The sequence below is a fragment of the Peromyscus leucopus genome, chromosome 3, assembly GCF_004664715.2.
Source record: "Peromyscus leucopus breed LL Stock chromosome 3, UCI_PerLeu_2.1, whole genome shotgun sequence".
NCBI lineage: Eukaryota > Metazoa > Chordata > Mammalia > Rodentia > Cricetidae > Peromyscus > Peromyscus leucopus.
This window is the reverse complement of record NC_051065.1, coordinates 34,867,774-34,884,483: the sequence shown is the minus strand read 5'-3', so window position 1 is coordinate 34,884,483 and position 16,710 is coordinate 34,867,774. Positions and strand designations below refer to the sequence as shown.

Here is a 16,710-nt window from a genome sequence, read left to right as displayed (position 1 = left end):
AAAGAAATAGAAAATTTAGGAATTGCGGGCTCTATTAACATAGCAACTATGATATTTTCTAAATAGCTATTTATACTTAAGTCCACTTGCCAATGTTACAGAGAACATCTTATCTATCACTATCACTCTGGAATATTTAAAACTTCATTCTAACCCCCAATTTAGCTGATTAGTTTTCCTTTTCACTTTAATATGGATGAGGGACTGTTTTGGATGCTTTGAATATATGAACTTCTGTTGTTTCTCACAACCACATAAGTAATTTATTTTATTAAGTCTATTTACAGTAGTAAAATATGAGGCAAGGGAGGTTAAAGCTCCCACTAATAGCTAAACAAAAGGAAATGTTGGTATCCTTTTAGGCTCAATATTTTGGTTTTACCTTTCTACCTAAATTACCGAGCATTCTGTTACAGTACACCATGAGCATGGACACCTACCTGTTCCCAGAAACAGGACATGGTATCGCCCATCGGCAGCGCTCACCCGGTCCACAGCTATCTTTGTATACTTGTAGTCAGTGCCTATGCGGACGAGCAGGGGCCTTCTGTGGATGGGGTAGATGGAATTGTACATGAGAGGATGGTTCCTAATAAACGTGACAACATCATCGGGGAAGTCCTTGGTGGTCCTCATATTGGGTGTAAATGCCCCTCCTGGACACTGAAAAACAAAACGAAAAGAAAAGAAATTAATAAAATGCTTTCTTTGTCTTAATTATAATCATTTTCAAAACACTTAAAAAGTCAGTTTGTTGTAAGTACATTGGAGATCCAGTGAGAAGAAAATGAATATTCTGACACTATAGATAGAGATCACTATCTATAGAAAGTTAATACATGAGATGCATTTAATTGGATAATTGAAAGACATATCTCCTTATTCTAGAGTGTTTTCACAGAGAGGTTGATGTACCTTTGAACATGTTCCAACTTTTCCCTCTTCTCATCCATTTCCTATTCTGTACCAAGAAGTTTATTGCTAGCAAAAACACCCATGGACACAATTCAATGCTGCTATGGCTTTAAAACAAATGAGATGGCCATTATTATCACATTCAATTAGAATTCTAATTTAAAGAGTCTCTTCCCATATGACCTCCTTTTCCTGAAGTTGAAGCTCAGCTCAGTGTGGGGGTTAGCTCTGATAACTCTCCTCTGGAAGAGAGTTCTATCAAGTCCAATAGCTTTAGAGCAAAACACCAGCAGCTTAGGCTGGCTTACCAGCTCCTATCTGCAAAGTCAAACTTGTAGCTAGTGCTATCCCTGAGTGTCATCTTTAGGTTTTGGCATGTGCAGTGCCCATTTGATTTTCTCTGCTCCAGGCCCTGGCTTCCTGTTTCCTCATTCAGTTCTCAGTTGAAAAGTTACTTCCTCCAGTGTGATCACACCGGAAAACCTACACCTCTCCTCTGTCTCCTCAGCTGGGTTTCACTTCACAGCCCTTTATGAAATAGTACTTTACATACTGATTGCTTTCATCTTTACTGCATATCTGTTGCCTAGGTCATAATTGTGTTAGTAAGAATTGGATCTGCCGGGCAGGGCTGCAGTGGCGCACTCCTTTAATCCCAGCACTCAGGAAGCAGAGGCAGGCGGATCTCTATGAGTTGGAGGCCAGCCTGGGCTACCAAGTGAGTTCCAGGAAAGGCACAAAGCAACACAGAGAAACCCTGTCTCAAAAAACCAAAGAATTAGAACTTCCTATTTTGCCTATTATTTTATCATATAAGAAAACTGGCAGTAGTTGATGTCTGGTGAATGTAGTTATGGGAGTGATTATATTCTTCATTAGATGATTTGGCCTGAAATTTAGTGTAAGGACAGATGAAATAAGAGATTTGCTTCTGTCCTGAAGAGGAATAATTAGAGCCTCGAGATTTCAGGGCAGATAGAAAGTAACAATGACATGAGGAAAATAGACAACTACAAAGCTTCCACAGTTCTGGAAGGAGGACCAACAGAACTTCTGAGGAGGAAGGGTTACTCTGATACCCAGGACCAAAGTTCAGGTAAAACAGAACCGCTGAAGCTTGGAGCTCAAACTCACTCACTAATAGCACCTTAGTGTTAAGTTCTGTGAACCAAATGGTCTAATACGATATATCAGCATGCGCAAACAGTATGTGCCTAAATTTATTAAATACTTCATAACATTACTCTCCGAAACAAAAGTGAGTTTCATATTTTTCTTTAAATAAAATGCTTCTGCTTTAGTTTTTATTTAGACTTTCAGGGAGTTTTACATAAAACAAACGAAGCCAAATTGCTCTTTTTACCATCTAGGTAAGTGTGGTATGCTATAAGGACTGTGACCCACTAGGAAGTTATACTTCAATCAAGCTGATAGTGACCTCTCATAATCAACTCTTTATTCCCACAAGGAATATAGGGTGAACATTGTGAGATTTTAACAGAAGATAGAAATGGAGAATTTTGTGTGAAATCTGTCAAATCATTACTGTCAATTTTGTTAAGAAAGAGAAACGGCATTGGAAACCAAGCAAGATGTGTGGTGAATCCTTACTATATATAGCCAATGACATCAGTGCCTTTGGGTCAGCATGGACAAACATTTGCACAAACCTCTCAGCAGAACTCAAATGCAAACACATTATCATGAATGTAAGTTTTAGACTGAGACCAATTTAGTCAAGAACTTTTTTGTAACACACACACACAACACACACACACACACACACACACACACACACACAAATATAAGAAAAAAACAAGAACAATTAAATGACTGACGGAATAAATAATAAAACACAGCCTATCACTGCATATTCCCATGACTTGGGAATATGACTTCATTATAAGAAAAAGCATTATATTTAAATATTCCTGTTTATAAATTTCCCAAAATGAAGACCAAATGGGGACAAAGAATTTAATTTGTGGTTGTTCAAAGCTGACAGTTGTGTTCCATACTTCTTCAAAGTATGGGTTATGGGTGTTTTCAGCCCTCATTTTTCACACAAAGTGGAAAAAGCATGCTGCCCACTGAATGAAAATATGGAAAGAACAATGTAAGGGCAATTTCAGCAGCTCCAGACTCTCTGAAGACACCACTAATTATGGCTTGCCTTGGCGATCCATCTCCTTAAGTGTTTGTAAGCATTTTCGTTGGTACATTCTAAAGAAGTGCAAAGTTGACTTACATTACTAGGCAATTTGTATAATTCCTAGTCAGTTTAGTAGTTTGATGTGTGATTACCTTTAAAAATTATTTCTTTTATTTTTTGAGATTATAATATAATTACATAGTTCACTCCTCCCCCTTTCCTCCTTCAAACTCTCCCACATATTTCTTTTTGCTTTCTTTCAAATTCATGCCTTCTCATTAAATATTCTTTTATATATATGTATATATGTGATGACCTTATTAAATTATCAGAGCCCTATTTAGAAGTTTTACTTAAAGATGAAAATCTTAATGAAAGCTTTGTTAAAGCTGCTCAAAATCATGCTGGTTAAATACGTAACACAAACCAGTATTTTAAAAAATTATTATTATTATTACAATTATTATTGTGGTTGGTGGTGATATGCGAGAGTGTGTGTGTGTGTGTGTGTGTGTGTGTGTGTGTGTGTGTGTGTGTGTTGTTTAAGGACAGCTTTGTGGAGTCAGTTCTCTGTTTCCACTTTTACAAAGGTTCCAGGAATCGAATTCAGGTCATACGGCTTGCATAGCAAGTTCCTTTATCTGCTAAGCTATCTCGCCAGCCCCAAACTAGGGATCTTTACATTTCTTCCCTCAATAACTCCTCTCACACTTTTGTTATGTATGCACAATGTACTCCTACCTTAGAAATAAGTCTCCTCATATGGCATCATTTTCAAATTTAGAAAAGAAGTAATCCTGATTATGAATCATTCTGCTGATTCATGCCATAGGATTTGCAGTCAAGACAAACTGAGTTGGAAAAATGGTAACAAGATAAAATTTGACTTCCACCTCTCAATTCATACTGGTGATTTTCCTCATTGTAAACCTGGCAAGGGCATTTCGTGTGTGACAGCTCTCTCATCGTCATCTGGTACAGGGAAGCATGTATATTGGGACCTTGGGATAATATAAACCATATTTTATTCTACAAATTTCAGCAGTTCAAATTTCACTCTGAGGCCTTTTATCTCTTCAGAGTTGATTATTGTTCAGACAAATAGACACGTGTTCAAATTTAGCTATTTAATTAGACATAAGGGTCTGTAAATTAGACTGGAAACATTGCTGTAATATATACCAAACCACCTGTAGCTGGAGGGACCATAGAGCCTAAGGGGGAACCTCCTATTGTGATACTTTCCTAGAGCAACAGAATTTCTAACTGCACTGGAAATGTGTATCTTTATACCTATAGATAAATGTAGCTTTCACTTCTCATCAATGAAGCTTCTTTTTGTTGCAAATGGAGACTATTATAGAGAATCACAATTGGTTAAAATGCACATAGGCGGCTGTGGGGTATCCAATTGAAGTCAGTGTACAACTATCTACAATATAATCCCTACACCTAAGAATGGAAGAACAACCCTAGAAGAAGGGGTAAAAGTTTGTAAGAGTAAGAGAATGAGAACATGTTACTAGCTAGTGTCCCCTAGATATGACCAGATAACTACTCCATGGGATCTCAGCATAAAAAAGACCTGCCTAGGGCTAGAGAGATGGCTCAGAGGTTAAGAGCACTGGCTGCTCTTCCAGAGGGCTTGAGTTCAATTCCCACCAGTGACACGGTGGCTCACAACCATCAATAATGAGATCTGGTACAGGCAGAACACTGAATATATAATAAATTTTAGAAAAAAAGACCTGCCTATTGACTACCAGTTCACATGTCAACATGAATGTGGAAATTTTCACAAGGTCCCACCAGTAGAAGAAGAGCTCCCAAGAGTGAGAACCAGTTTTATCTAATTTTATCAGGCCCCTCCTAATAGGTCAGGCAATCCAATGTGGTCACCCCTAATCACATGTACACAAGAGCAACATTAAATAAACCCAGAAGTTGTGTATATATGTTTTATGTGTAATAATAATTATAAAAACAAGAATAATTACAGAAAAGGTGATGAATTTGAGAATGCTGGGGTATGGGAGAATTTGGAGGGATAAAAGAAGGGTGGAAATGATGTAAATACAAAAAGAAGATGGCATAATCACTATGCACCATCATAAAACATCGACATTCTGTAGGTTAATTTTATTATACAGATCATCATTAAATCATTTCAGTTAAACTCCTAAAAGATTTGTTTTCCCCAGTTACTTTATCCCACTCTTATGAAGCAGTGGTAAACACCCCTTTTTGAGACATTTTGACTGAAGTGCCAATGGAAAGGCTGGAAACAAAGACTGTCGTGGAAAAGGGAGATGAACAGTTGTGCCGCTAACTCCTGAGCTACGCTCACGTTCATAAGCACCACCACCTCTTATCTTCCTATGCTCTCCTCCCCAGAGCTGGGATGAAAGTCTTCAAAGTCAATACAGGTCTTAACTAATATGTGTATGTACCTCCTTTGAGCATTTATTTTATCCAAATACCATTTGATGAGTCCTGTAGTGAATATTACAATGAGAAATTACTGTGACTTTCTCGATACAAGCACACTAATAATGTAGATAAACATTCTGGTTTTGACAACAAAGTAATGACTGGAGACACACATAAAATATAAATGACAGAGCATGGTGCAGGACCGATTGTCATGCACGTGAAAGTGTCAGTATTTAAAAAAATGAACTTATAGGGCTGATGAGGGCTCAGCAGGTAAAGACATTTACTGTCAAACTTGATTACTTGAGTCCTATCACTGATACATACATACATACATGGTGGAAGGTGCAAATTGACGTCTACACACACACACACACACACACACACACACACACACACACCCTTCACTGAAATAAATGCACAAGAAACATTATAGGACTGAACAGGTAATATTAAGGAATATATATTTATAAATATATGCATGAAACAACAATTGGTGAAATAAGAGGCCATGAATTTGAAGGATGGTAGGGAGTGGTATGTGGGAGGTTTTGGAGGGAGTAGAGGGAAGGGAGAAATGTAATGAATTTATAATCTCAGAAATAAAGACAGAAAACAAACTCAGGAGAGCAGATGAACATGACTGCTAGGAGCTGTGCAGAAGAGCAGCAGAGGCTGTGCTCTTCAAGGAACTGCCTCCTTGCAATACTGGGGGATGCAGTGCTGATACACTTCGAAATGGGAGTTAAAAATGATCACTTTGTTGGTTCTGCTTCGGCAGCATGTGCAGGCTATACAAAAAGTCTACAGAAGCCTCACCCTTGCTGTGATAGGAGAAGGTGATTCATTAGCTCAGCCACAGAGAGCCTGCAGTCTCGCATGCCCTTTGCAACATCCCAAAGGTGTCTTGTTTCTTCCACAAACTGAGATGCTTATGGGAAAACATCATGACACACTTGGCCACCCTCCCAGCACCTACATGGACTCGCTGGTTGGGCTGTTTGCTAGCACAGCTCCGTCCGTACCCTGCTTCGAAGGAAGCACTACTGGGAACATGAGAATGAGGGTATAGGATTTCTGCCAGTGTCACTGATTTAAAAACACAGTTATATATTTATGAGGTTGACCCAGCAACCAGACTACTGTGTGGAGAAATAAAGAATGACAATCACAGTTGATCCCTGGTTGGGACGACTTCAGAGACAGAGGGAGCATTCTTGACCTAGAGGAAAAGCACTGTTGAGTTCACTTGGCTGCAGATCTGGCTGCAGAAGCAGGAAGCACAGGGTTGAGGCAGCCACTGGCAACTGAGCTAGAAAGCTGACTTCATGCTGTTTTGCTGGGCTCAGGGTGGAGTGACCAGATCTTTGGGTCATTCCTCCACCCTGCCTCGTTGATTCCCCAAGGATCACTCATCTGACAATTTCTGGATTTAAAGGAGCTGTTGTGGTCTCAATACCAGATGTAAGAAACCACATTATAGAAAAATGTCTTAAGTACTGACTACTCCCTTTTTGCACGGACTCTGTTCCAGATGTGTGTCACTAAGTCCTGGCTGATTCCACACTGTTTTAGGACAGAGGAAAATGCTTATTCTTAAGAGCTTTAAAAAAAATGGACTGTTAGCAGAATTTTCTAATTTAGCATTGGTTTATTTGTGGAAAAGGGTTGGTCTCTTCCCACAGTGTACACAATTATTGCTTTTCAGCAGAGTGGTTTTCTATGTTCTACTCAAAGCCCCGTGTCCATGTCAAGGTTACTTTTAAGGTGCTACTTGGGTGAAGAGCCATAGGTGGAATGAGGCTGATTTCAGCTGCAAAAATATCCCCACCATGGTTAATTTCACGTTACTGCTGGGATGTCTTTGGTTGAGAAAAGGCACCAATAATATACTCCAGGCAGGAGCAAGCTGGCTTCAGAGCCTTCTTCATGAGATTCTCAGGCTCCACTTGAACAAATGCAACTGTATGCTACAGGAGGGAGGATGCGGAACTTTTTGGAGTTTGCAAGCCAGTTGCCCCTGTACTATCTGTACGTACTGCAGAAAATATGCCAAACCACAACCACCTGTCACTCAATTAGGCCTACTTTTCCTCCTTTAAAAAAAAAGCCTAATTGACCTTTGAATCAGTTAGTAGTTAGGCTTCTGGACATGCATGAAGGAATTTGAGTGGAGTAAAGAGAGACTCTTCCTCACATGCAATTTTCTCAGCCTGCCCCTCCCTTCTCTGTCCCTAGGTAATCTGTGCTCCAAATCTACCATTGGATGTGAAGTACCCTGAGATGACTGTATCTGGTGATTGTTTTTCTTGGTTGTAAAAGCAATTACTCAGGGCTCTGCCCATGTTATCTTGAGCTGTGAGCATTAAGGAGGCACCATTTAAAAGGGACTTGTGGATTCTATGATCAAGTTAGTTGTTAGACATGATTAATTGTAACATTTTAACTACAGTGTTGTTAGGAATCAATAATAATTCTCATAGTTTTCAAAAGTAACTAAAAGTTATTTCTCCTATATAAAAATGTATCAATATTCAATCTTTAAGTTTCTTATCCAGAGAATCAAACACATCTTTTTTTAATTTTCAGGAGATAGAGAGTCCATTTATGCTTAGTGTATGATTAAAAAACCTTGATGGTAGAATAATTTAAGATGTTTAGAAAACAAAGGACTGGACAATATAATAAATACCCTGTAATGACATAAAAATAAAGTGAGCCAACATTAGAAATCTTCTGTGGGATTCACATCTTGAATACGGTTTATTAAGAATATTTGTATCCACTGGGAAGAGAGGGAGGAAGGATGGTAAGAGTCACTGTGGTCAAGGACACCAAAAGAACCTGGCCCACAGAATCAACTAAGCAGGACTCATAGGGGCTCACAGAGACTGAAGTGGCATTCAAGGAGTCTGCATGGGTCTGTGCTAGGTTCTTTGCATACATGCTGTGGTTGTATAGCTTGGTGTCTTTGTGGGACTCCCACTGTGGAAATAGGGGTGTCTTTGACTCTTTTGCCTGCTCCTTGGACCCTTTTCCTCCTACTGGATTGCCTCCTCCAGCCTTCATATGAGAGTTTGTGCCTGGTCTCATTGCAGCTCGTTATGCCAAGCTCAGCTGATATCCTTGGGAGACTTTTTTTTTTTTTTTTTCTGAAGGGAAACAGAAAAGGAGTTAATATGGAAGAAAGGGGTGATGGGGGACTGGGAGGAGTAGAAGCAGGGGATGCTGTGGTCAGGATGTATTATATGAGAGAAAAATAAAGAAAAAGAAAAAAAGAATATTTTTATCTGTGTTCATCAGAAGGAGCAGCCCACAAGTTTTGTTTCATTTTGTTGTGTTTTTGTCTGGAGTTAGCTTCAAGAGAATAACTGCTTTAGTGGAATTACTTTGGTAGTGTTCCTTATTTTATTTTAATTTTATGAACGGCTTGATCAGTACTCTCGCCAGCTCTTCTACACAAGTTTGGTAGATCAGAGCAGTGAACACATCTGGTCCTTCTCTCCTCAGGGAGATTTTTTTTTATTGCTGCTTTAGTCTCCTGTGTTAGGGCTGGTTTAAGCTGTTTGTGTTTTCTTCACTTAACTCTGGTAGATCATATATACTTAATAATTTATCAAATTCTTCTGGATTTATCAAGATTTCTGGGGTACAACAGTATTCTCTAATAAGTATGTGTATTTTATTGGTGTACTCTCTAATTTTATTATTTTGAGTCTTCCTTTTCTTTTTGTCAGCTAAGCTAGGAGTCAGTCAATCTCATGTATCTATTGACTGTATTCTGCTTGATTGATTGTATGTCTTGTTCTTTACATGTACGTTTCAATAATATCTGCCATGACGCTGGGTAGTGATGGTACACGCCTTTAATCTTAGCATTTGTGAGGCAAAGGCAGGTGGATCTCTGAGTTCGAGGTCAGCCTGGTCTATAGAGTGAGTTCCAGGACAGCCAGGACTGCACAGAGAAACCCTGTCTTGAAAATCAAAACAAAACAAAATAAAACAAAACCATATGTCCTGACCTTCCTTACCTTGACACCTGCCGTTTCTGAACTTGCCTTTGTCTTACTTTTCTAAGACGTTTAAGCACATTGTAGGTTATTTGAGGTATTTTGATATTTTATTCCATTTATTTTATTTGATCTGTCAGTGTTTTGCCCGCATGTATGTGTGTATGTGCAGCATGTGTGTGCTTAGTCCCTGCAAAGGCCACAAAAGGGCCTTGGAGCCCCTAGAACTGGAGGTATGGATGGTTGTGAACCTCCATGTGGGTGCTGACATCAAACCTGGGTCCCCTGAAAGAGCAACAAATGCTAGAAAGTGCTGAGCCTTATTTCCAGCCCATTTTTAGAAATTAGATTTATTAATTTTATTTTATATGTTTTACCTGTATGTGTGCATGTCTGTGCATATGTGCATACTTGGTATCTACAAAGGTAAGTAGAGGGAATTGGTATACTGGAACTGGAGTTATCGATGATTGCGAACCACCACATGGGTGCTGGGAACGGAACCTGGATCCTTTGGAAGAGCAAGAGGCGATCTTGACAACCAAGCCATCTCTCCATGTCCATTTTGACATTTTAATATAAACATTTATAGTCATAAATTTTCCTTTTAGAACTCACTAAGCAATACCCCCAAAGGTTCTGGAACGTTCTTTTTTCATTTTTATTAGGTTCAAGGATTTAAAAACTTTCCTCCCTAATATTTTCAATTAACTGCTGGTCATTCAAGCAGACACAGAAGTCAAAAAAGAAGTAACATGACTTATCCCTAAATTCATATTCATGTGAGTATCATGATATATGGTGAAATTTCTTAATGTAAAAATGTAAAGAAGTATTATTTAAAAAAAAAAAAAAAACAGCTAGCAGGCTGGGCTTTTGAAAATCAGAGACAGGTGGATCTCTCTGAGTTCAAGACCAGCCTGGTCTACTTAATGATTTCTGGCCAGGGATACATAGTAAAACCCTGTCAACAAAAGAAAGGAAAAGATGGAAGTGGGGTGGGGTAAGCACTAGTGTTAACATATTTAGTCTTTTTCTGAAATTTCAAAGTGAGAATTTTAAAATTGGGGGAAAGTCTACCATATTTAAGTAAGTTGTTTTGGAATTTCGATGAGATTTTGTTCATAACTGTAGCACTTATAAAATTGCATCTTCTATAACATACATGCTATATTAGCAAATCTCAAACCAGGCAAGGATTAAGCTAGATCCATGATGCTGAAAACTTATAATGAGCATACCCAGAGGACCATAGTTATATTTAATAAATGTAAATGTAACATTTGTTTAAATAAGATAAAAGTAAATTCCATGGATACTTACAGTTCCAGGTCGAGGATATGGAATTCTTCCTTGATAGGATATCAGCTGGTGATTGGGCCCTTCTTTGTGGGCAAAAGGCCCGTTGAATACAGTCTGTATATCAGATAAATGATACACACACACTGCAGATCCTTTAAAAACAGAGCTGAAAATGAAAACAAAGAATCTGTTTTACTTTTCTTAAAATATATTCCATTTGTGCTAGTGAGAATTTGAGCACTCTGGCTAGGGAAGCAGATCATCCAGCAGTGGAGATGTTTCTTCCTACAGCAGAAGGGAACCAAGGAGGAGATCAACAGCCAGATATGCAGAGTGAAAGACACTGCAGCATTCTGCCCTAATCCTAATCTGGATGTCTCCATCAAATCCACAGGCTAAGGGGATCCTGTGGAAGGTGAAAGAGGAGGCAGAAAGCTCGTAAGAGCCAGAGGTGAAGAAGAAGGCCAAGGAAACAAGGCCCACTAAATCAGCATTATCAAAGCACATATGAACTCACAGAGACTGAGTGAGGCACGGGTCTGCACCAGATGGGGACCAAGAGTTGAAAGAAGTAGACATCCATGCCTATCCCTAACCCAGAGGCAATCTCCAACTGATAACCACCTGCAAATGAAAATCTACTTTCCTCTAAGGGAGTCTCACTGGGAAAACAAACTACTCTCAAGGGCAGGCTGCATGGCAGCAGTAGACGCCAACAGAGGACAAACTCAAGGGCATCTTGGGAGTTTCCTTGTCTCAGAATGTTGTGCCAGGACTTCTCCTTCTAAAAACAAAATTTCTATATTTTTTTTCACTTTTATTTTTATTTACATATATATGTATATATTCTTTCTTTCTTCTTCTCTCTTTTCACCCTACGTTAGGGCTTCCAGCTTAATGTTTTTGTGGGATTCCTAAGGATGCAAATGAGTGGGTCGCTGGCTTTTGTGCCTTCTCTTGGGCTCTTTTCTTCAGTTTGTTTGTGTTGCCAATTCCGATGTGTTAGTTTCATTGTACCTTTATATTTTATATAATACATATAAAAATTATAATTATATAAAAATATATTTGTACCTATATTATATTTTATTATTATTCCTTAGGAGCCTGTTTGTTGTCTATTGAGAGACAGAGAGGGGATAGATCCATATGGGACAGGAGATGGGGAGGAACTGAGAGGGGTAGAGGAAGGGAAACCATAATCAGGATATATTATGTGAGAAAAAAAATCTATTTTCAATAAAAGGAAAAAAAACAAAAACATAAACAAAAAATATTAATTTTAATTCTAAACAACCATGAACAGAATTATGATTTTATTCTGAAATAATTTCCATTAATATGTGAACATCATGTCTTTTTATAATAATATTATCATAACTTCAGAGTTCTTCCATGATATTCTTATTAGCGACTGGAGAAATCTATTTTGCCATTGTTTATGTATTTTCTATTTTAATCATGCCATGAAAAATGATCCAGGCATGGAGAGAGAGCTCAATTGGAAAATGCTGACCTTGCCAGTATGAGGGCCTGAGTTCAGTCCCCAATATCCATGTAACAAAAAGCAACAAAAACAACAGATAATTAGTGAAGTATGGTAAGAACCCCACCAAGGGCGAGAGGAGAGGGGGAGACTGGTCTTGCCACCTAGCCTGCCTGGCCTCCTCAGTGAGCTGCAGGCCTCTGAAAGCCACCACCACACTGGGCATTTGCATAGGTGTCTGGGATCAAACTCAGGGCCTCATGCATGGACAACAAGATCTATTTCTCACTGAGGCATCTCCCCCGGCTCTTATGCCACATTTAAAACTCGCTTAGAAAAGAACGTTTTCAATCACTATTTTGCAGTTTTCTAATAACTGAAAAGAAACCAATACATCCTCCCTTTTGGTCCAGTAGACTTGGATGGAGTACGAGCTTGAATTCACAGTAACTCCAGTACAGAATTCATTGACAGAAATGTGCACAGAAACTTTCAAGTATCTGGGAAATGCACTGAAAAACACAATAAAGTTGCTGTTGGACTCCAAGAAAGGTTAGAAAATATTAAACCTATTTTGAAAGGCAAAAATAGAGTCATATTACAGAGTAACAGAATCAGTCCAATTTTTGTTAGCTTCTCATAGTCATCATGTTAGATTAGTGAAGAAGTGAAAGTTATTTAAAGCAGTTTTTTTTTAGTTTTAATAGTGCATACTTGTTATAAAATTTAAATAATTAAATATATACACTCCTATGACTTGTCTATGTATGCTTGTGCTACCACTGCCAAAAGGCAGGAGAGAAACATATTCATCATAACTAAAATCTTGCATTCTGATTTGATTAGAATCATTAGTCTTTACTTTTATTATTTAAACAAAATACTTCAAGCATTTTTACTTCTACAATTTAATTCACACTTTAGTTTCTCCTGGAGAACAACATGTAATTGTTTAAGATGTCTTTGTAAACTATTTTGGAAATATTTGCTGAGGTCAAATATATTTTAGTAATCTGGCAAAAGCAAATAAAATGGGAGCATTTGTTGTTAAGGGAAAAGCTGCAGCTGTTTAATAACTACCTGGACGTGGTGAAGATGCCGTACACAAGGGTTGTCCTCGGATTGTCAGTTTCTAGCAGAAACACATCCTCTAGAAAAAGGAAAAGCACATTCTTTTAAAGTTTCCAAAATTTTAACTGGTAATTTTGAATTGCCCTAAGACAATAATTTCAACTATGAAAAGTAGTCCTCAGGAAGGTATTACTGGAAAATTGCTCCAATTTGGTATAATGTGATGATAAGCATTTTGTAACTTAAATAAAATGTTAGCCTGGCACTGAGGATATTCATGAAGATTGGATCTCTATGTAAACAAAGGTGTGTGTATAAGCACTGAGTGGAAGACCCGGAGTGGGGATAATATAGACTAGAACTTTGAAAAGTCTGCCGAGAAGACAAAGCTTGACCATGGTGTTCATGGTAGGAATGCCACAGATATTTCCCTGTTGCTGGTTTCTATGTCTCCTCAAAATCCTCTATTGGTGATACATTAATTGTAATTTAAAAAATAATTCAGCTCTCAATTTCCTTTCAACCTATCATTTAAAGTTGTAATGTTGAAGAAAATTTTTCATATTGGGCCCTTCCTTCATAAAAAATATAAAACCTTATTTAGGCTTGTGGTCAAAATTTCTAAGACTACTTCACCTAACAATTCCTCTAACAACAAAACTTTAATGTATGTTATAAGACAGAGACAGATATATTTATAATACAGCAAATTAAAACATGAATCTTGAGTCGAAGAACCAAAGACCATCTGATAGAAAATGCCCTTTAAGGTGAGCAACAGCCTCCTTTGGATTTATAACTCTTAGAGTCAATATATTTTTGCGTTTTGTAATAGTTATGTGTTCTTTACCTCATTACATGCCTCAAAATCCAAGATAATGTCCAAAATGTTTCTAAATGGAGCTAAGTTACTGCAACATTATGATGTATAACAGAGTACTTCAACTACAGAAAACTATTCCTTGCTAGGCTATTAGTTATTATTTAATCTGGAAATCATAAGCCTCCTGTCATAGGAGGAACACTTAGTCTGAGTCATCAAAAAGAACTAAGCTAGGAGCATAACTCTTGCAATTTATAATTGAACATTTTTTCTTAAATTCTACTAAATATTCTATTTAATGCAATAGTTATATAAATATGTATGTATATATGTGTGTTCATATATACATTACTTTAAATCAAAATATATCAGAATTTTTTAAAAATTACATGATATTCTGATTTAGTTATGTAAATTTAAATTTATTTAGATCAGAATATTATAAATATATAATATATATAATAAATTCATTTATAAAGAATCAAACATACCATTATGTATATATAAATTACAGAAGTACTTCTACCCAACCCTCATTCATATCCTAGCATTTCAGTAGTGCATTCAACGATGAGAGAAATTACTAAAATATTTAAGGACACCGATGAGCAGTTCATGATTCCCCTCCAAGATGAAACAGCATTTAACCTGTTAATATCTAGAGAAGATGCATCCTCTCTGAGATTTTGTTAAACTACATGATCCTTAGAAACAATGCTCATTCTCACATCCACATACCTAATTCGTCAAAATGTGTCTCTGGGCCATCTTCATCTGTGACTGAGCACACAAGTCTTGCCTTCAAGAATGTGGTCCACTTGTTGACAAGACTACGTTGTCCACCAGTGTCATTCTGAAACCATTTTGTAAACACAATTCAGATGATTGAAGTAACAATTGTGTATAAAAAATTCAACTAGGACTTTGATTTTTAATTTATTGTTATCTAAAGATTAGAAAGGGTTATCATCAATTTTAAAAAAAGCCCCTGATCTATAGTATTTTGTGGTTGATCTTTCGCAGTATAACATCAACCAGAAGTGGACTACGTGGAAATATAATTATATGGCTCAATTTTTACAATATATAACACAAACATTTATATGTAGTGAATAAATAACTGTTTTCCTCTTGCCGAGGCAAGTATTCATTCTCTTAGATGTGAATGAATTTTGCTGCATATAGTTATGGCTTTCAGAGCTCACTGTGTCCAGCAAAATAGGTATATCCCACATTAGAAGGCTCTAGATAGTTCTATTTTTATCTCAAACTCCTAAGCATTTCCACTTTAATATTTAGTATTTTTGAGTGGATGGTTTATTACATACATTTTCCCAGACAATGCGCAGGGCATGGCATTTTGTTCTTTTGTAGAGTCTACTGATGACTTTTGTCCTCCTCTGTGTCCAACAGCCTTTGCTTTTCTCCTAGGTTTGCTATATTGACCCAAATTATTGAGAAATAGCTGAGTTCTAGTCAATACAATATTGCAATATTTGAAGATAAATAGACACTGGATACTTTAATAAATATATCTCACAAAGAAAATTTTCACAAATAAGCCAACAAAAGTCTACGAAGAGCCTACAGAAGATTGCATCATCAATTTTATTCAATGTTTTTATATGTACTACTAATACACTGACACCTTGTTCTTTAAAATTAGAATGGTAAAAGAATTTCTTAGTTTTCCACTATTGCATGAGGCTCCACCATAATTATGTTTTATTGAGATTCAGATGTATTTTATTTACAAGAATTATTTTGTTTTCTTTGGTAATTTACACTTGCCCATTTGTTTGAATGCAACACAGTAAATGGAATTGCAAAATTAGCCAAAACTAGTTCTATGTTTAAAAGAACACCCAAAATATTTCCCTGAATATTTTTACTGAAATGCAGTATAATTGTCTCATAAACTGTGAAATGCATGTTGTCCTAAAAATATTTTTTCTATATTTTATTCATTGATAATAGTAAATGATAAAAACCACAGAAGTACTGGAAAATACATTACATAATCTGAATTACTTTAACTAGAAATTCCAGTGCACTTACAGGACATATTCTGGCAATCATGGAATGGATCTGTTTCGTGCTCCTATTGTTGTCCGTCAGTTTTTCTTTGAAGAAGAAATACACCTTAGCGTCGTTTGGATCAGTGCCGTCTGGGATAACATGCGCATCCACAAACATAGGTTCTGCAAAAGAAATATGAAGACTATGTTCTCATGAAAAAAATCCACCTACCATTCTTTGAAATAGATGACAGATGCATTCCTTTCCCAACAGTGAATAATTCACTGTTCATAGGCAAAATTTTAAAAAGCAGTGGTTGTATACCAACATACCCCATGGAGAGTATCAAACAGAACAAATTATAGCTCTAGTGTGACAGACCAAAGCTTGTCTTTCTGAAGGACATTTAAGAAATATATGTAAAAATTCTTTGCATGTAAACGAGTTTTAATATTATTTTAGCAGTTATTTCCCATGGAATTTAATGCTTGTTTTTATG

The 16,710-nt window shown here is 37.1% G+C and overlaps 1 protein-coding gene across 1 annotated transcript in view; it reads right to left on the bottom strand.

Annotated features, from left to right (window-relative positions):
* Sema3c (semaphorin 3C) overlaps positions 1–16,710 on the bottom strand; it is a 155,553-nt gene that overhangs the window by 40,608 nt on the left and 98,235 nt on the right. Inside the window, exons 8-12 of the mRNA XM_028891324.2 lie at positions 16,251–16,393; positions 14,931–15,045; positions 13,379–13,448; positions 10,834–10,978; positions 441–663 (exon numbers count right to left, since the gene is read on the bottom strand). Coding sequence (XP_028747157.1) covers positions 441–663; positions 10,834–10,978; positions 13,379–13,448; positions 14,931–15,045; positions 16,251–16,393 — 696 coding nt within the window. The remainder of the gene's footprint in view (positions 1–440; positions 664–10,833; positions 10,979–13,378; positions 13,449–14,930; positions 15,046–16,250; positions 16,394–16,710) is intronic.